The sequence below is a fragment of the Schistocerca serialis genome, chromosome 4 (genome assembly GCF_023864345.2).
Source record: "Schistocerca serialis cubense isolate TAMUIC-IGC-003099 chromosome 4, iqSchSeri2.2, whole genome shotgun sequence".
NCBI classification, from domain to species: Eukaryota; Metazoa; Arthropoda; class Insecta; order Orthoptera; family Acrididae; genus Schistocerca; species Schistocerca serialis.
The window spans coordinates 224,239,681-224,260,722 of record NC_064641.1 but is presented as its reverse complement, the minus strand read 5'-3'; the positions used below and the strand labels follow the sequence as shown (position 1 = coordinate 224,260,722).

The window sequence follows — 21,042 nt, the reverse complement described above, 5'->3', positions numbered from 1 at the left end:
GAGGGTATTTCGCCTGTTTCATACATCTTGCTCACCAGATGGTAGAGTTTTGTCAGGACTGGCTCTCCCAAGGCCGTCAGTAGTTCCAATGGAATGTTGTCTACTCCGGGGGCCTTGTTTCGACACAGGTCTTTCAGTGCTCTGTCAAACTCTTCACACATATCTCCTATTTCATCTTCATCTACATCCTCTTCCATTTCCATAATATTGTCCTCAAATACATCGCCCTTGTATAGACCCTCTATATACTCCTTCCACCTTTCTGCTTTCCCTTCTTTGCTTAGAACTGGGTTTCCATCTGAGCTCTTGATATTTACGACAACTTGATATTTACCACAACAGCACTGATTTCGAAAATACGCTATTGCTACCATGATGCGTTTGACGTTTTTTCACACAAGTGACATATAATTTCATTGTCTTTGATTGAGCTCTTTGCAAGGCCTTTAAAAATAAAAGGAATCGTAATCTAGTTTTTTTCCCTGTAAAATAGATACTCCTCTGTAAAAGAAATAAATTTTTCATGTTTATTCTAATGAAAAATATTGAGAGAAGAAACTATTCATTTGAATCTCAGACAATTACTGAGAGCTTCAAAAGCTTTTAGTGAAAACGGATAACTTAACTTCTGTAAAAATGTGCTGTTTATTAAACTTTCCAGATACCAGACACTGTCTCTGGTGCTACAGTGGTCGAGAGGAAGTGATGGGCGTGACAAAGAATGATACATTGCAAATCGTCCAATTCTGTCTCTAATGACTTCGTTGTCAATGGAATTTCAGACCCTCATCTTTCTTCTCGTGTTCATTTTCAGACCCTCATCTTTATTCTCATATTCGTTTCCTATTGAAGGCCTCTCTGGAAAGGAATGCCTTCTTTTTCTTTCGCTTTTATCCCACATCTATGCAGGGTCGGCGTGGTTAATTATGGATTGGCATGGTTAGTTTTGATGGGTGGCTGAAAGCCCTTCTGTCGCCAGCCCTTACAAAGATATTATTCAGCATGAGGATATTGTAGTTCTCAAATATCTGACACTGTTCCGAATGCTGGAGTGCGGGCTATATACATCACATGACGCTGAAATATAGTATGTATTTTCGTTAATCAGTGTGCTCGCGGAATATGCTGAAAAAAATAATAGTTTCAACTTTCTGCCACTAGGAGAAAATATGGTGGCTGAAGCAATCAGAATGTGGCTGCGGTGTGGGTGCAGGAAAAGGAATGAACGACCAAGCACACCATAATGGTGATTCTAGCACGTTTATTAGAATATGGTCACAAATTACGAGATGTGTTCAGCATTGTCTCCCACTCAGCAACATGCTGCATGCGTATCATGTCATGGTTGACAGTTGCTCACAGGCAGTATACCGGGTGTAATCAGAGCAATAGGTCGTCGTATGCTATCCTTCAGATCAGAAGAGTCCGGATACATCCCTGATAGACACGGTCTTTCAGGTAACCCCACAACCAAGTCACATGGATTTAAGTCGGAGGATCTGGAAGTCCATATTTTTTTAAATTACCTAGATGGTGTGATCGTTACCGAATGTTTTTCGAAGCAAATCTTTCATCTGACAAGCCTCATTTGGTGTTGCCCCATCTTGCATGAAAATACACTACTGGCCATTAAAATTGCTACACAACGAAGATGACGTGCTACAGACGCGAAATTTAACCGACAGGAAGAAGATGCTGTGATATGCAAATGATTAGCTTTTCAGAGCATTCACACAAGGTTGGCGCCGGGGGCGACACCTACAACGTGCTGACATGAGGAAAGTTTCCAACCGATTTCTCATACACAAACACCAGTTGACCGGTGATGCCTGGTGAAACGTTGTTGTGATGCCTCGTGTAAGGAGGAGAAATGCGTACCATCACGTTTCCGACTTTGATAAAGGTCGGATTGTAGCCTATCGCGATTGCGGTTTATCGTATCGCGACATTGCTGCTCGCATTGGTGGAGATCCAATGACTGTTAGCAGAATATGGAATCGGTGGGTTCAGGAGGGTAATACGGAACGCCCTGCTGGATCCCAACGGCCTCGTATCACTAGCAGTCGAGATGACAGGCAGCTTATCCGCATGGCTGTAACGGATCGTGCAGCCACGTCTCGATCCCTGAGTCAACAGATGGGTACGTTTGCAAGACAACAACCATCTGCACGAACAGTTCGACGACGTTTGCAGCAGCATGAATTATCAGCTCGGAGACCATGGTTGCAGTTACCCTTGACGCTACATCACAGACTGGAGCGCCTGCGATGGTGTACTCAACGACGAACCAGCGTGCACGAATGGCAAAACGTCATTTTTTCGGATGAATCCAGGTTCTGTTTACAGCATCATCATGGTCGCATCCGTGTTTGTCGACATCGTGGTGAACGCACATTGGAAGCGTGTATTCGTCATCGCCATACTGGCGTATCACTCGGCGTATTGGTATGAGGTGCCATTGTTTACACGTCTCGGTCATCTCTTGTTCGCATTGACGGCACTTTGAACAGTGGACGTTGCATTTGAGATGTGTTACGATCCGTGGCTCTATCCTTCATTCGATCCCTGCGAAACCCTACATTTCAGCAGGATAATGCACGACCGCATGTTGCAGGTCCTGTACGGGCCTTTCTGGATACAGAAAATGTTGGACTGCTGCCCTAGCCAGCACATTCTCCAGACCTCTAACCAACTGAAAAGTCTGGTCAATGGTGGCCGACCAACTGGCTCGTCACAATCCGCCAGTCACTACTCTTGATGAACTGTGGTATCGTGTTGAAGCCTCATGGGCAGCTGTACCTGTACACGCCATCCAAGCTCTATTTGATTGAATGCGCAGGCGTATCAGGGCCGTTATTACGGCCAGAGGAGGTTGTTCTGGGTACTGATTTCTCAGTATCTAATGAACATTCATTTCCTCACATGTGTCTTCGAGTAATGCCATGCATAGAAGCAAGCAAGTGACCTACACAGTCGTGCGCATGTACCGCTCTAACAAGCATTCATCTGTTAACCAGGTAAGGTTGCTCGTGTTTTCACATATGTGCAAATACTCATTGCCTCCACTGATACCAATATGCAAACAGTTAAATACAAAAATATAAGTCGTCCTGTACGTCAAGTTTTGGAAGAGTACAGTCAGTTTTCCCTCTTCATGAGAGGTCAGTTCATAGTTCTGCAGGGGACTTGCTCTCTCTTTGTGGTGACAGCATCTAAAAGTGTCAAATACAGTGAAATTTTATCTTAAAATTATACAAACGGTAAATGTTTCAGATTTGCCTATTCTTTTTGCGTAATATTTTTGTGTATTTGTGATTTTCAATAATTGTTTACTTATCATTTGATTTAATCTAGTATGTAGTTACTTTGACATGAGATTCTGTTGATCCAAAAAAATGGTTCAAATGGCTCTGAGCACTATGGGACTTAACTACTGTGGTCATCAGTCCCCTAGAACTTAGAACTACTTAAACCTAACTAACCTAAGGACATCACACACATCCATGCCCGAGGCAGGATTCGAACCTGCGACCGTAGCGGTCGCGCGGTTCCGGACTGAGCGCCTAGAACCGCTAGACCACCGCGGCCGGCAATCCAAAAAAGAAAGAAAAAGTACAGAGAAGTGGCACACCGCATTCGGAGTCTGCAAAAACAGGAACAAATTCAGAACACAATAGAAAAAGAAGATTCCATAATTTGCGTAATGTTTTTACGCAGACACCATTGTCGTCGAAGTTGTAAAGAGTGCTTCTTGCCCACTCACTCCCCCGCGCACACACCCCTACACCCCTCCCCCCTGCCGCAACCACACGCCACAACAAATCACTTTAGATTTACCAGAGAAGGAGAAAATATCCATACTTACACCAGTAAACTTAATTTATCTCAGCAATGAACTTAACAGATGCTTTCGACAACATTTAACACTGCATAGCTATAACCATCATTTTCCTATTTTTTGGATAGAGTTGTATGAAATCGAGATTATGTACCAGCATGTTGGACAAAACCATTGTAACTCAGCTGGTTATCTCAATTAAACTGTACTCGTGCTACTCTCCTTTGACGTGGTGCTACTCTCCTTTGGCCTGTAAGAGTTCACGTACCCCAAATATCAAAGGTTTCGTCACGGAGAATTGTTAGAGCCAATTCATAAGACTGCACTCAGTTTCATATTTTAATACGTCGGTAGATTCTGTTGCTGTTTCAGAAGTTTTGCGTGCACTGAATATTGTTTTTACGTTCCTTGTCAGAAAGAGCTTCAATGGGAAATTTAATAGGGTTTAAAGTTCTGTCGTCGACGAGGTCGTTAGAGACAACTTTGAAAACTGGGTGACATGTTGTAACATTCATTCCTGCCCGCTCACGTGTGGTTATCCTCTTGGTTTTGTGGACGCCATAGCAGGTTTCCGGTATTGGGGAGGGGGGTGAGGGGCTTCGATAGTCTGAAGGTGATGGGTCGGTACTTTACTTCCTTTCTCCTTTTAAATGGGTTGTGGGTGCGGCTTACTACGAGGACGTAAGCGCTAGTGAGTTTCCCATGAAGGCTAGTATTTTCAAACACCTGCTGGAAGTATACTTCAGAAAGTCCTGGCAGGAAACAGTATGTGTCACTCCACCAAAGGCCCCAATTGTTTTCAGGGTATTGTTAGAACGCAGGTGATGTTTCCCTGATGGAATGGGACAAAGTATAAAGAACAGTCAAATGATATCAGTATCCTTGCGTGTGTTGGATCAAGAAACAGGATCCAGCACGCACTGGGCAGTTGGTATAGGCGCCTAGTCCGGCCAGTGCCTGGCTAGCGGTATATTTGGGGCGTTCTCCAGCCGGTCCAGAATTCCTCCAGCGGGCCGGGTTTGTGGGGGTGTCTAAGTATAGAGGGAGCAGCGCGGCAGGGCCCGGGGCAGTCGCAGTTTCTGTTCAGCGGAGCCGGCAGCGCCATGTGCGGGGGCACGCTGCTGCACCTGGTCGTCACCTGCTGGAAGCGCCGCCTCGCCTCCCGGGTGAGTACTGTGTGCTACTCCCCCCACCTCGTATAGGGCGGTTGTATTTGGTAAGTTTCAACTATGCGCCCAAGTATCGTTCTAACAAGACCACCTGCTTTTCGAATTCGAGCTCAGTTGTTAGATCAGTGGCCACGAAAAGCCAGTGTGTGGACTGGCACACAGTTTTAACGTCTCACCCACCATCAAGCGCTCTACCATCAGCCGGGTCTTTTTTCGATATGGGTCCTAGTGTGTGTGTGTGTGTGTGTGTGTGTGTGTGTGTGTGTGTGTGTGTAAAGCTACATCTGTATCCACACTCGGCAATCCACCTTAGGTACTCTGGTTCTACTATGTTTCCCCTCTCCTCCTTTACCAGTTCCAATCGCAGTGGCTTGTGAGAGGAATGATTATCGTTAACTGTTGGTGTGAGCTCTGCCTTTCTTGTCGTGGCTATTAGCCGAGACGTGTGTGGAAGTAATATGTTGCTAGTGTCTCCCCAAAACGTGCTCTCTCGGAGCTTCAGCATTAAATCTCTCCGTTATGCACAGTGCCTCTCTTGTGGGCGTCTGCCACTAATATCTTTTTAGCATTTCCGTAAGACTGTTGCGCCGACTGAACGATCCCGTGACGAAAAGCGACGCTCTTCATTGGATCTTATGTATCTGTTCTGTTAATCCAGCCTGATTAGTTTCGCAGACTGATGAACAGCACTCAAGAATCGGTCGGTCACGTGTTTTAAAGCCACTTCTTTCGTGAATGAATTAATTTTTTTTAATGTTCTCCCAATGAACCTAGCCTAGCATCCGCTTTCCCTGCATTTCGTTTTAAGAATTAATTCCACTTTCTGATTCTTACTCGGAGGTGTCTTACGGTAGGCAGTGTTTCCTTTCGTTCGTCGCCTATAGCGTAATCGAACAGTAATACGTCTCTTCGCCTATTTACCGGGTGATCAAAAAGTCAGTATAAATTTGAAAACTGAATAAATCACGGAAAAATGTAGATTGAGAGATACAAATTGACACACATGCTTGGAATGACATGGGGTTTTATTAGAACCAAAAAAATACAAACGTTAAAAAAATGTACGACAGATGGCGCTTCATCTGATCAGAATGGCAATAATTACCATAACAAAGTAAGACAAAGCAAATATAATGTTCTTTACAGGACATGCTCAATATGTCCACCATCATTCCTCAACAATAGCTGTAGTTGAGGAATAATGTTGTGAACAGCACTGTAAAGCATGTCCGGAGTTATGGTGAGGCATTGGCGTCGGATGTTGTCTCTCAGCATCCCTAGAGATGTCGGTCGATCACGATACACTTGCGACTTCAGGTAACCCCAAAGCCAATAATCGCGCGAACTGAGGTCTTGGGACCTGGGAGGCCAAGCACGACGAAAGTGGCGGCTGAGCACACGATCATCACCAAACGACGCGCGCAAGAGATCTTTCACGCGTCTAGCAATATGGGGTGGTTTTTTGGTTCTAACAAAACACCATGTCATTCCAAGCATGTGTGTCAATTTTTACCTCTCTATCGACATTATTTCGTGGTTTATTAAGTTTTCAAATTTATACTGACTTTTTGATCACCCGGTATATGCAATAAGCTACGTTTATTTACGTTCAGGTTCAGCTGCCACCCTCTGAACCATCCGTCGATCCTCTACAGCTCTACCTGTACTTGCTGCGTTCTTCTGGTGTTATCACCTTCCTATAGACAATTTCATCGTCGGTGAACAGCCTCGTGGAGCTTCTGACTTTATCCACAAGACCATTTGTATATATTGTAAACAGTAAGGCGCTAAACACTCTCTTAGCGTACTGATGAAGTTATCCACAGATCTGTCGATTTTATTCAGTTAAGATCGACGTTTAGAGTTCTATCTGTTAGGAAGCCCCGAATCCAGCCATGTATTTCATCCGATACTCGACAAGAGCGTATTTCGTTCATTAAACTACAGTGCGAAACTATGTCGAATGCCTTCCGGAAGTCAAGGAATACGGCGTCAACCGTATCTCGTGAACGAACAGGGCGAGCTGAGTTTCGCAAGACCTCTGTTTTGAAATCCATGTTGATTTATGTAGAGTAGACTTTGGTTCTTCAAAAACCGTCGTAATATGTCAGCATAAAATATGTTCCATACTGCTACAAGTATGGGCGTTAGCGACATAGGCCTATAATATCTGCTTCCGTCCAACGACCGTTCTTGGAAACGGGAATGACCTGCGCCCTTTCCCAGTTGCTGTGTACCCTTTGATGCTCCAACGACCGATTATAAAATGCTGCTCGAAGGGGAACGAGCTCTTTCTCATAATATCAGCAGAACTTCACATGTATCTTTTCCGTCCAGTTGCATTTCCACAGCTGGTTTTCTATTCTGATATTTCTTATTTCAGTATCTGCCGTTTCGGTGTTCGTGCAACGATTGAAACAAGAACCGGTTTTGCGGTCTTCCGCGGTGAAAGAATTTTGGAAAATCGAACTCAGCATCTTCAACTTTGGGAGCAGTACGATCACTGAGCGACTGAATACGACTTCGGTTCGCTTGGCCTACTGACTTTTCGTAAGACTAAAACTTTGGAGGGTTTTGGAACTTAGAAGTTTGAAACTCTGTGTCGTTAAAATAATAAAGGGCAAGGCCTAGAACCCGGAGCTATGTCTTCGTACCGAGCCAGGTGACTCAGTGGTTAAGGCATTGCATTCGGGAAGAGAGATATCCGAGGACTTTTCTACTGACCCACATTTAGTTTTTACAAGATTTCCTTAATTCGATTGAGGCGAATGACGATTCCTTTGAAAAGGACGCAGCTGATTTCCTTCCCTACCGCTTGGTTATCCGAACTTTTGCTTGGCCTGGAAGCATCTTGTCGTCGATTGTTCGTTAAACCTCCAGCCCCTTTCTCAGGCTATGTTCTTACTGACTGACCATGCAGACGCGACTCTCCACCCGTCCCCACTACGTCACTCAGCCCGTATTTCTTCCTTGCTTTTTGAACACCTCAGTTGGTCTTCTGCAAACAGCGCAGGACAAGAAATATTGTGAGAAATGATTTACACTCCGCTACAGAAAGGATAATTCTTGAAATAAGCCCTGGGATGTGACTGTCATTCAAAGCAGTATCTTTGATAATCAACGTCGATTCCGCAAATAGAGATCTTATGAAGCTTGGCTCGTTTTGTTTATCCGTGTGAAAGGCAGGCACATAGACTGATACCAAGCTCTTCGACTTCTGGAAGGCATTCGATTTAAACTGCCTGACGAAAAGTGAAGTGCCCAGGGGGTATGGCAGTATGTGGGCCCACTTATCAATATGACGTTGTACCTTTTCTGACCTGTATGCATGTACTGATTTGGTTGGGAAGGGTGTCATAAAAACCATTGTACCCTGTCGGGAGGCTAGCTGACCTAAAAGTTTTGCAACTGGTCTTCGATGTCCCGATTACTACTACTGGGACGGAGTTGGCGTTCGAGCTGGTCTCTCACATGCCGTATTGTGGACAGATCTGGGGTTCTTGCAGTGTATGGGAATACCTCAGCATCGCACACACAGTCATGACTACCAACCGTGACTTGAAGTCAGACCCGACGGTTCCCCACACCATGACGCTAGAAGTAAAACCTCTCCATACCATTGTAAGAATGGGACCTTTTCCCATGACGCCGACTTCAGTCGTCCGGGGTAGTGAAGAACCGCGATTAATCGCTGGGCATAGTGCGATGGTGTTCATCAGCAAACTGTGCATTCCGGTCACGATACTACTCCAAATGCAGCCGATTGTATTGTGGATTAACGGCAGATTACGCATGGGTAGGAAAGCAAATATTAACGAAGATCCCATACACCGTTCCTGAAACTTGTTCAATTCGATAAGGACTCTTTAATCTCATGAGTAGGATGTTCATGTGGCATTATTATTCATATTGTGTTAGTTCAGGACATAAATATCGCATTACAAATCCAAATATCGCATTGGATCCACCGTCAACTTTTTTTTTTTTTTTTTTTTTCTTTACGAAGTGCGTTGATTCGTCGTTCAGATTCCACGTAAATGATGCGAGGTGGTTTTTACCAAGTGTGCATTAATCGATAAGCAAAGTTGAGTCTTAGGAAACATGTCTTTAAAGTCAATGTTGCTAAGAATGAGTATTGCTCTCGTTTATAAGCGTAGGACGAGCGTTGCGACCACAATGCGGTGGTCCTTGTAATATCTATAAATATGTCGATAATGCGCCCATATTGTCTTCAGGGATATCTGGTGGCACTCTACACTGTTTCCGAACGCGACTGTCTTTAGGGCAAAAGAAACTCTTCTTTGGCTGTAAAATGGATCCAGCTTCTAAATACCTGCAGGTTGTCAGTCTTCTGACACAGTTTCTCACGAGAGGCTCAATTAATGGAGTATCGCCGCAGACTTGCGACTGGATTTGTGCTTTCCTGTCAGGAAGGTCACAGATCGTAGTAATTGATGATAAGTTATCTAGTGGTGTTCCCCAAGAAAGCGTTTCAGTTGTGAAGGTAAAGCCGGCCGAAGTGGCCGTGCGGTTGAAGGCGCTGCAGTCTGGAACCGCAAGACCGCTACGGTCGCGGGTTCGAATCCTGCGTCGGGCATGGATGTTTGTGATGTCCTTAGGTTAGTTAGGTTTAACTAGTTCTAAGTTCTAGGGGACTAATGACCTCAGCAGTTGAGTCCCATAGTGCTCAGAGCCATTTTGTAAAGGTAAATACAATTTTGTGAAGACGCATACAGAGTTTTATTCCAAATTTATCTTTCGGAACGTACCCATACGGCCATCTCAACGCAGGAAATATAATATTACAATTGAGTTTGACAATTCGTGGTAAACATTATTTTAAGTTTTACTCTGGTAAGATGTAATATACGATTAATAAAGGGCTGATCGATTTAAGTATACAAAAACGAGTAAACAAGACGAATATGGAACACAGGATACACAGTGGTAGTATACTACAAAAATCCTACTGGTAACACAATAAGAAATGATGAATGGCAGTTGGTGCACATCTAGATATTCCCAATTCAATCCACATTAATGACTGTCTATCTAAATTAACAATGAAATGTTCTTTGTATGTCCTGTGAGAATTGTTTCAAAAGCTACGGGTAGAGATCTGAATATGTGTGCAGGCCTAAAAGTACCATCTAGACAGAACAGGAGAACAGTTTACAAGAACCAGAGTTGTGTATTAGAACCACACATTTAGATGCACCAGTATTCAAACGCGCATACATAGGAGGTACATAGTGACACGCATTTAGAGGTTGAGCGTTCCATATTCTGTGGGGATATAGGCAGTTGATTAAGCTTTGGTCTGACTGCGGCATTCTAAGCAGCAGGAGCGGTAGATTGGCAGCGCAGGAAGCTACGTATATGTTGATGTCGGCACTGTTGACGAACTCGTACAGTAGTTTATACGTTGCTACATCGTTGGATGCAAACAGGGTTTGGAAGCTGCTTGGGAAATGATGACCAAAAGCCCGAAGACTACGTGTAAGGACGTGCATGTGATCTTCCTCTCTGCAAACACACAGAGGTGGCGCTTAGGTTGGTCGGTCGATATAGGTGTCTGATGAACTTCCAGTGATTAAATTTCAGCCTTGCTATTATTGTTGTGAAGCTCGTTGATGTTTTTAGATTATTATACGATGTTACTCTTGGGGATGAACTTGTGTGTAGTGACTGCCTCTGATTTTAGATAACCGCGATCATTCCTCTTGCCAGCCCGAGAACAGCCGCTTTCTGAGCACGGGTATCATATCGGTGAGAGGGAGTTTATCATATTTAATAGCTCTACGCCCATTTATCCTATTATTAAAGTCGACAGGATGTAGATTAGATAGTCTCGTACTCTTTAGTCTTCTAGAACAGAATTTGCGCTAATAAAAGCTGGCCTGTAATCTGTGTTACTGTATTTTTGTTTTTATGATTGGTATTTGGCACCTGAGATCCAGCAACAAATTCATCGCATTTCTTTAAAACCGCAGTTATCATAAACTTCCCTTTTCGTAGATACTTAATCTCTGTCCCCCCCCCCCCCCACACACACACACACACACGCGCGCTGATTAACTCTTCATATAATCTAATAATGCAGGGGCACAGTGAAAACTTCCTCGTAAGCACTATCAGACAACGCGCGCGGCTGACCACTTTCCAAATGTGGACTGAAGCTAGCTCGAGTATTTTTATGTACCGTACATTGCGCTTGTGTTAAAGCACAACAGCAAAGGGGAACTTGCGAAGTACTTTAAGCGTTGTACTGGTGCTGTCGACTTCGGGGTCGCCATATTTGTAAATATACCGTACTCCGAGCCTCCCGCTGTCAAGTAAGTAGTACATGTACTTCCCATTGTGCCATAGAAACAACTATTTCCACCGTTACGCAGTCATTGAGCGTGACGAGAACAACTCAGATAGTTATGTGCGTGCTGTTCGTATCTAATCTTGTCTTTGTCCTGTACGTGAGCTGAGCTGTGTGTAGGGGGCTGCAAGAGTCCTTAGATTCTTCTCCGTAAATCTTTTGTTTTCTTCGAGGTAACCAGCGTTTTACACGGGACGTTTTCCGGTGCATATTGCTAAACACTTTGATAACGTTTTACTTTGTGCTGGTCAGACCTTAGGCCAGCGGTTGCTTTCGCTGTTGTTCTCTTTTGTACAACTTGGTATCGGCAGCGAAGACTTGTGAGCATAAAATGAACCTCGAAGATACCAACGTCGTGGTGCAAGCGACTAATTTCTGGGACTGTGTGTTAAAGGACTGAAAAGTAATTCAATTACCAGGGACAGAGATGCTTCAGATTACGTGCGACCGCTCACTCTGTTCGCCTAAATCATGATGGAAAACCTCTCAAAGCTGAATCTCTTCTCATAGTAAATTCATATTGAGAGGTGTAACGGGACATCTTCCTCTAGCAATACTTTTCCACAACAGTAGTTGTCGATACCAGTATTATCTTTCGAATTTTGGACAGGTCAATATTATCTCAGCTGCTTTTCTGAAAACTGTCATATAATTTTATACACAGCATGTTATATTTCAATTTAAAATTTATGAAAAGGTATTACCTTATTTTGGATGTTATTATCGATATGTACTAGTTCTGAATGTACAATTAAAATTATTTTTTTAGAAACATTTGAAATTACGAATTATTTGGCACACTTAAAATTTCTGTTATTAATTACACAATCTAGTCCTGTTTATTATGTTTATTTCTGGATTCATTATGAAATAATAATCGAAACTAATAGAAATTCATTTGTCAAGAAAACTTGTAATCCTTTTGGAGTACTGTTATTTCCGCTGAGAGAGACAGTTATAAGCATGTCTGTGAAATGATCGGACATATTTTTGTATTTTGTGCGAACGAGGTAATTCCGGCTTTGTTAATGTGAAAAATCAAAAGACTATCATATACTAAAATGTGACAAAATGTATTAACGCAACAACAAAAATTCTGCAACAACAATCTTCAAATTTATTTAGATCAGTTCAACCATGAGGGCCTAAAATGTGAGAATTTCAGCTTCAAGAATCAGATCCCTAGACTAGAAAAACTGGAGTCAAGTCCGCGTGAAAAGATAAGCAAACTTTTTTAACTAGAAAGTTTATTGTAATCTTCGCTCCTTTCAAATCTTCATAAAAGATTAATGTGGACGATAGCTACAAGTGAGAAGGAGGGAGTAGATAAAAGGGTTTTTTAGTTAAGGGTTTTGTCCTGCGGCTTTCTCTTTGATTAAACTTGTTCTTTTTGAGATGGACATTTTGTTGGCATTGGATTTTTGTTGACTTTCATCGTTTAAAGAATCCTCAGGGCGGCGACAAGGGTTTGGACCTACCGTTCACGGTTTGGTTGGAGTTCGAACACCGGGAAACGAAAGATGCGCTCGGCGCCTGGCAACTGGCGAAGTGGTTCAGATACCACGTGAGAAGAAAACAACACATAGCTGCAAACGTAAAAACTTGCAAACCATGAGATGAATGTTTGCGTCTCACAATTCATTCACCCCTCATAGTCGGCAGAGCATAATACTATGTGGTGCTTAAATGTAGAAGTACGTAGTGCAGTAGCGGCTCTTTTTAATTTTGTCAGAGTGTTTGATAGATTGTTTCAGATTTTCTCATATCACTTAGGTTTTCTATTTATCTTTTGGTGGAAGGTCATTATAGACTCGGATATTTGCCGTGCTGTTTGGGGCGGGGGGGATCATCTCCGAAACCTCAGCAGGCGATTTTTGATGCTCGTGACTTTGTTTCTGCGTTGTTTGCTGCGTACTGTTCTCATTTGGGTTTTCCGCTTCTTCGTGTATTGAGATGTCTGTTGAGCGAAATAGTTGTGCTTCGTTAATATCTGTTGTGCCGAACGTTGCATCTGCGTTTTATCAAGTGTATGTCAATGATTTTTTTGGTGCATACGGTTATTTAGTGATCGGGTAGCGGGATTTGCAGGAAGGTTCGTCAAACAGCTCAGTGGTGTGCTTATGTCTGTTACGTCTTGTTGTAGCAGTAAGTTGTGGCCAGCATGTTTTCAGTGGTTTAATGTTAGTTTCTCCGTAAACAATTTGGTTAGTTATTCCAGGATTTATTCGCGTGGCTGTAATTACTATTGATCTTTCTGCTGCCCCATTAATTTTCGAGTTGGTTTTGCCAGTCATCCGTACTGTATGCACAATATTCCAAAATAGGACAGATAAGTGTAGATGATCGTGTCAATGTTCACGCTATTGTTTGTGTCACGGGCTAATTTGAGCATGTCGATGCTTTTATTTCCTTACGTGATGATGTCATTCGTACGTTGCTCCCATGAAAGATTTTTGTCTAATGTAGGACCTCGACACCAGACTTAATCTGTCGAGCCCACGATTTGGACACAAAGAAGTATTTTGGTATCTTTGAGGACGTGCTACCAGTGTCGTGCGAGTTTACAATGGTGAACAGATCATCATATTCTTGTTCTGGCAGAACCTCAACTACACTGAAAATGTTTCGGACGTTGTTAGGTGATACTTTCTGATTATTTCGGTTTAAGGTATTCATGTCTCTAATGGTTCGTAAGAGTAATAATGTAATTACGATTTTTTCGGTTCGTTACCTCATACTTTTCTTTTTGTCATAATGCTTCTCAACTGCAAAAAACTTGAAAAATGGAGTCGCTAAAACACAGAGTAATGTAACAACCAAGTTCTATGATTTTGGTTGGCGTCGCTATAGTAACAGCTCTACATTGCATAATCGTTCCCTTTTCCCATTGTATTCAGTGAACCCATAAACGAAATGCACACTGACGAAACCTTCGTCAGTATACCTATCCAAACTGCTGTGTGTCGAATGTGGTGGTGGAAATGATTAAAGAGGGAATGACTGATGTGAACAGCGAACACAATGAGTGAATAGAACAAGTTGTTTCAAAACAAGAGAGACAACGCACACACTCGTCACTGTTGTGCATTTATTTTCAATGCAGTACAGATATAAAGATAATTGGGGGTAAGAAATCAAACGAAATGCAGTTACTCTTAGGAGCCACCGGAGACCACTGCACGCTGATGCCAAAACACTCAGAAAGTATCTTTGAGCAACCCCTCAAATTTTTCAGGTGGGTTTCGAGTTGACTCTGTATAGCTACTATCGCTTCTGCACATCATGGGGCGGGAGGGGGGGGGGGGTTGTGAGGGCGCCTCGGCCCAGTCGGCGCATAGAGGGTGTGGCAGAACGCCCTCTTGCCTCCTCTGCTACGAAAGAACAGCGGCTCTCTGGGCTTGGTGGTCCACCCCAACCTCGCCGTACCCGCTGTTTTGTCTTATTCCTCCTCCTCCTCGCATGTTTTATTTGACTAGGTGTTCTTCATCTGTTTTGCTGTGCTTCTCTCGCCCTGTTCGTGTTGCTATTAGTGTTTTCTGGGAATTGTTCGGTGGGGGTGCCCCTGGTAAGTGGCTGAAGTGTATCCCCCATCGCACTTTCTGCCTTCGCGGACTACCGGCTGCTCCTTGAACGGTGCACCTCGCTCGCCTTTCTTTGTTTCTCCCACTTTTCTTCTTCCTTTCTCTAGGCTATATTGACATTAGAGAGACCTTGATGTTTTTCTCCTTAGGTTTCGCGCACTAGGCCGTTCTTTGGTGTGAAGTTTTGTTGACTTGTCCGCTCCAGGTAGGAGGGATTGATGAGCTCGTAGTTTGGTATCTTTAATCCAACCAGCCAACCACATGATGAGACACTAGCTATGATCTACGCGATGTAGACACATATCTATGTGTTGACACAACAACAACAACATTATTATTATTATTATTATTATTATTATTTTGACAATGGACAACTTTTTGAACCCACTGGCGGGAAAAACTGTACATGTTCAGTACAGAGAGGATCTGAGAAGGATTCGGACGTTGCCTGAGCGAGGCAACAAGTAAACCGCCGTGGAAGTTGCCGTTGCCGATAGCGCGGCTTCCGTTTCCTGAAGTGACAGCGTGTGTCGAGCGCGCTGCCTGCTGTCCCGTTCGGCGAGACCTTGCCACTCTGTCCCACTGGGGCCCAACAGGCTCCACGCCTCCTTCCTCGAAAATGCGGCAGCTATCGTCGTGACACGTCGTATGCCGGCTGCCAGTTCCGCACCGCCAGTATCATGGCGTTGTACTATGTTAAACCCCTAGACCAACTCGTGGAATGGTTCTATTGAGAAGTCTTACCAGGAATATGGGTATGATTCGTTTTCTTCATTGCAGATGTTGATGGAATGCTGAGACAGTGGTTCAAATCAATAATACTAGAAGAAATGCCAACCAACAATAATGCTTTTTCTTGCTTTATTTGACATGTAAACAGATGTGTACCCAAGGGAGATCATGGCGGTCATGACGCCTCCCAGTCCAAGAATGTTTTTTCTAAAAGCATTCATATTTTTAGTTCTATTAATTCGAAATTTCTCAGCTAACGTTCGGAGAGTAAAGCTGCATGATACCTAAGTTTCACGAAAATGGCAAGAAACTCTAGTAAATTACAGACCATATTTAACACAGTGTACTTAAACAGCCGGCACACGAACCGTGCATTCGAACCTTGAGCTTTGAGCATGCCGAGTTTCTGACGTCATTGCGTGGAAAAAGCACGTTGGGCGGTGTTCCGGAACGTGCAGAACAGTATCTAGCGTGACATATTCTGAAAGTGCGTTTGAATGTTGGCCAATGAGATGGAAAAACGCCGGAATGCCATACTGGCTTCCAGTTAAAGCCCATACGTATATATGCCATTTCTAAGCATCAGCAAACTCTGGATCGCTCGAAAATCTGTCGTTAATCGTATGATTTGTAATATAATGACGAGAACTGTCATATTGGTGGTTAAAGAATTATTGTAACTTGCGTATTATGAAAGTTCGACATTTAATGGCAACTGCACACTGAGGATCCATTAGAAATGCGATGTTCTTGGTACACTTTGTTACACGTAACTGTCAGCAACATATCTACGATTAAAGCTTTCAGTAAATAGCAAATCTACAGTTAAAGCATTTAGGAGCCAGAAAGATGCAAAGTACAGTCGCAAAATTGTCATGGTTCGTACAGCGCAGTGAGTAGAGTCGTAGAATTGTAAGGTGTCTGCTGATTTATTACTTGTTCGCATCTCACTGCATCCACAATTTTTTTACTATCCTTCACGTTTTCTGATACGTTCTGATACTTTCTTATTAGTTTAATGAAAACATATTGTATAATATTGAATGTTATGTAAATGTAAATGCGCTCTTTCTGAGAAGCGAGATTGAGTGATAGATCGGCTTGATCTATATACAGCTTCCGCTACTTGTAGTAAGATATTTTGCACGTTCTTGGATTAACTTTTGTATTTTACATGTTGTAAAGATCCTGCTACTGAATAGGGACGTTGATCAAGTAAGAATGACCTTAGGATTTTGCTAAAAAGTGAGAATGATGAAATAATTTTTGTCTCATGTGTAAAACTATTGTAAATTTTTATCGCGCTATTTGTGGTGGAACTTTTATAAGCTGATGCCCTTATTGACTGAACATAGTGCTTTCCTTTTTGCCTTATAACACGGAAGTTTTTATCTATGTATGCGACAGACAGGCACACAGACAAGACAAGCATTTCCATTTTAGACGGTGTGATTTGCGAACCACACACAGCCGGGACCTGCCCCTGGAGTGCGCTGCACGTTTAAGGCACATGTACAGTATGCACAAATCGCATAGTTTCTGAGCGTTCACCAGAACCAGTAAGTTGACCTTCGGCAGCACGGTACGTGTGCCGACAGCTTTAACGGATGCTAGCCCACGTAGAAGGGTTTACTGCCTGACCGGCTGCAGGAAAGGTTCCATCCTGGGGAAAGGGTTCCATTTACATGTTGACCCTACCTGCTACCAACAACAAACCCCACACGGTTCGTGGGTACACAAGTAGAATCGGCAAACCACACGGAGTAAAGAAAGGCAGAAAGGAAAGACCCTCCACTAAGGGGGGGGGGGGGGGGGGGGGGGGGACCAAAGACTGACTTTCTCAAACGTAGGCTGAAGGAAATGGCTCCTGTTATTTACACGCTACACGCCAGCATAGTCATAGCCCATAGTCTTCAGACATGTGTTTACAGTCGTAATGCTAGCGTAGTACTAATAATGGTGAGTGCACACTTCGATTTTATATCGTGGAAATTATGTAGTTGTCAGAATATTGACATTTTGTAATCGTTACTGTTTTTAAATCAACAGCGTGGCACATACTCCTTCAGGTTTGCGGAATAATACTTTCCATATAATCTATTTCTCCAATCTGAAACTTATTACAGTAAACCATTTTACTCTCATTGTAGTTAAAATCGTAGGCACGTGCATCAGATTAAAAAGTGTTGAATGCAAGTTATCCTCATAACAGAACCTTGGATGCGCGCCCGCCAGTACTAAGCCAGTCGTCAGCGAGCTCATCGTTCTCTAGTTATATTTAGCAATATTTGCTGTGGAGTGCAGCGTAAATAAAGTACCGTTTTCTATCCAATATGTAATTCCTGTATAGGTAATAAATACTTCAGTGAAATTAATAATTATGACAACAAATTTTCGTAATCAGTTTGCCAACAAATTCCGTCGACGTGACTGTCTCTTTCTTCTTGATGTGCACTTTTTTGCACTGTAGTCTGTTGTAAATGTTACTACAGGATCAAGCAACCACTTAGGTTTCGTGGCTAGCTAATGAGCAAATAAACATTTTCCGAAGAAGGGAAAAAAAAATTCGCTCTCGTGTTTGTTATTTGTTCTGGATTACCCTCGATGGGTATTACGGTTGAGCAGCCTGCGATTACGTGCCAAGTCTGCTCGGCAATATCGTATTGGTATATCATCCAGAGTAAGGTTTTATTGTTATTTTTATAGGCGTAAAGGTGAAAGTTGTTACCCTGCAAAGTTGTGACGCTTCCCACTCGTGTCTACGCGATGCTCGATACGTGGGCTGCAGCTTTATCTCACTAACCATGCGCTGAGCTGTTGCGGGGCTGCGTGCTCCCGTGATTTTTCCTCAGCAGTTATCGGCGACCGTCAGTTCATATACAGTGAAGGCTTCCACTGCCAGTTTTCTTTGCTGCTGGTGAATTTTGCGGTTTGTAGGGTCGTGGTCCATGAAACTTTCTTCTTCCTGACGTTTCGTCCAAAACTGCTCAGACATCTTCAAAGGTGCTTCCGAGGGCACCACTGAAAATCTCCGACATACCTTTGTACGAAACGCCAAAAAAAGTAAGTTTGACAGTTCACGACCGTATAAACTGGGAAATTCACCAGCAACTAAATGTTGCTTTAACCGGGAGAAAATACGGGAAACCACTTTGTTAATTTCCTACGTTTCTTCACTTTCCTTAACATGTAGCCAGTCGTTCTTCGTTTGCTGTTTGTAATTCTCCAACGCTCTGGGACTCGACATATGCCGCTTTCTCCTAGAAGGCGTGTGCGCGCTCCTCACGTTAACACTTGACCACGACCACCTTCACTTCACATGTCTCTTGCATCTGCCTCATTCCAACACTTACTTCAGGCCAACTCCAAAAACATCATCTAACTCGAGTCCACCAACCACCGGGAAAAGACCGTCCATTACGTACGTATTCGCTGCCAGGTGGTGATACCTGGTCCTTCCAGCAACTCCTTTTCATAAGCACCCAACTTTTGTCATCTAGCTGCACTATATTCTGTCTACCTTCGCCTGATTTGGAAAACAGTTAGACATTGGATGTTTTGGCAGTTTAGCAGAGTCCATAACGACGTTCAACATCCAAGAAGTGGAAATATTCGTTGTTGGTGGGAGACATTCGTTAGCCTTCGAATAAAACCGAGGTCAGTTGCGCATTGTTTAAGACAGTGCCCTGGACATTTATGAAAACGACTATCGCTCGCAAGGGTTTAGGTTGTTTTTACGAGGCCGCCTTAAATCGCTCAAGCTTGGATGTTTACGTTGAGAAGGACATTGTTGATTTCTTTGCCCATCGTTCCCCAGTCTTAATTGTACTCAGTGTAGTAACTTCGTCGTCATCTAAACATTAAGCCCTAATCCTCCTTCCTAGACTCGTCGAGATGCACCGGACCATCAGAAGATTTTGGGCGTATAATACGATTTAAATAACTGCGCTGGCTCTTGTGCGAAAATAAGCTACCCAGACAAGGCGCAATTTGTAAATGGAACATTTCATGAGTCGTCCGATTTTCTAGACCATATCATCAAGCACCACGAGCAATCGTATCGTTAGAAACTCTTGAGTTAATTTGTTGCAAATTCGACCTATTTTGTTGCCATAGCATGGAGTCCTGTTTGTGGTGAATATTAATAAAAAAATTTATTTTGGGCTATAAAAGATGTCAACATTCTTATAGTCGAAGGAAACTACGTGACAGAGCTTTATCCTCGCGACTATTATGACCCCACGTCCCTCTATCTCCGAAGATTAATGCGCTGGAAATAAATTCCTTGCACTCTTTGGTGGTTTTTGTCAGTGGCCATGCTACTGTAAGAATTCCACATTGTACTAGTATGTATTCCTAGTATCGTTCCTGCTCGGCGCGGCTGGTTTAAACGAAGATGCCACGGCTGAGCAGTTGCCCACTTGCCACAAATCACACTTGACAAATGTTTGGCGCCGATCTGTGCGCCGTAGGACCGCGGAGCAGTGAGAAGACAATTTCTGCTGTGATGAAGCATGGAATGCTACCGTCTCTTTTACGGATTTTTGCCAGTGTTTTTTTATTTCAATGATGTCCCTGGGATTCCCATTGGAGTTCATGGAGCGTTTCGTAATACTGACTTGTTAATCGTACCTACCTGTAAGAAATATAACAGCAACCCTCGTAACTGTTTCGATGAGCTACATTTTCCTAGAATTCTCCCAACAAACCAAAGTAGACTGTTCGACTTTCCTACAACTGAGCTGACGTACTCGTACCATTTTAAGTCCCTTTGCAACGTCACTCCTACATATTTAACGACGTGACTGTGACAAGAGCACACCACTGATACTGCATTCAAACATCACAGGATTTTTTCCCCTACTCACCTGCATTAACTTAAATTTTGCCACATTTGGAGCAAACATCGATTCATCACACCAAATAGAAATTCTGTCAGTTCTGTATCCTACAGTCACTCGAAGACAATACTTTCAAATACGCTACAATGACATCAGCAAACGGTTGCAGATTGCTGCACACCCTACACGTAAGACCGTTTGTGTGTATAGAGAATAGGAGCAGTCATCTCTCACTGGCCTGGACGCTCCTGACGGTACCCTTGTCTCTGATGATCGAGAAGCCCTTCCTCAAACAGGACGACATTCTGCGGCCAGAGAACCGCAGACAGTACATCTGCTGAGCAATTCTTGACAGCCCGCCATATATTTGAGACATGACCAGACACATTTTACCTGCGGCGTATATTACTGGCGACCAGTCATTACCAGATGTAGCCGGCGAGGCAACGATTGCAACCTGCATTTTGACCTTCGTAATGGAAAATGGTTATTACCACGTCATTTAAAACAC

At 43.3% G+C, this 21,042-nt stretch overlaps 1 protein-coding gene across 2 annotated transcripts in view; it reads left to right on the top strand.

Annotated features, from left to right (window-relative positions):
* LOC126473334 (leucine-rich repeat flightless-interacting protein 2) overlaps positions 1-21,042 on the top strand; it is a 217,200-nt gene that overhangs the window by 18,981 nt on the left and 177,177 nt on the right. Inside the window, exon 1 of one of the 2 annotated variants that reach the window (XM_050100324.1) lies at positions 4,926-5,004. The exons of the other annotated variant lie outside the window; for it this stretch is intronic. Coding sequence (XP_049956281.1) covers positions 4,942-5,004 — 63 coding nt within the window. The 5' untranslated portion in view covers positions 4,926-4,941. Of the gene's footprint in view, positions 1-4,925; positions 5,005-21,042 lie in introns of those variants that run through there. 2 annotated transcript variants of the gene reach the window in all.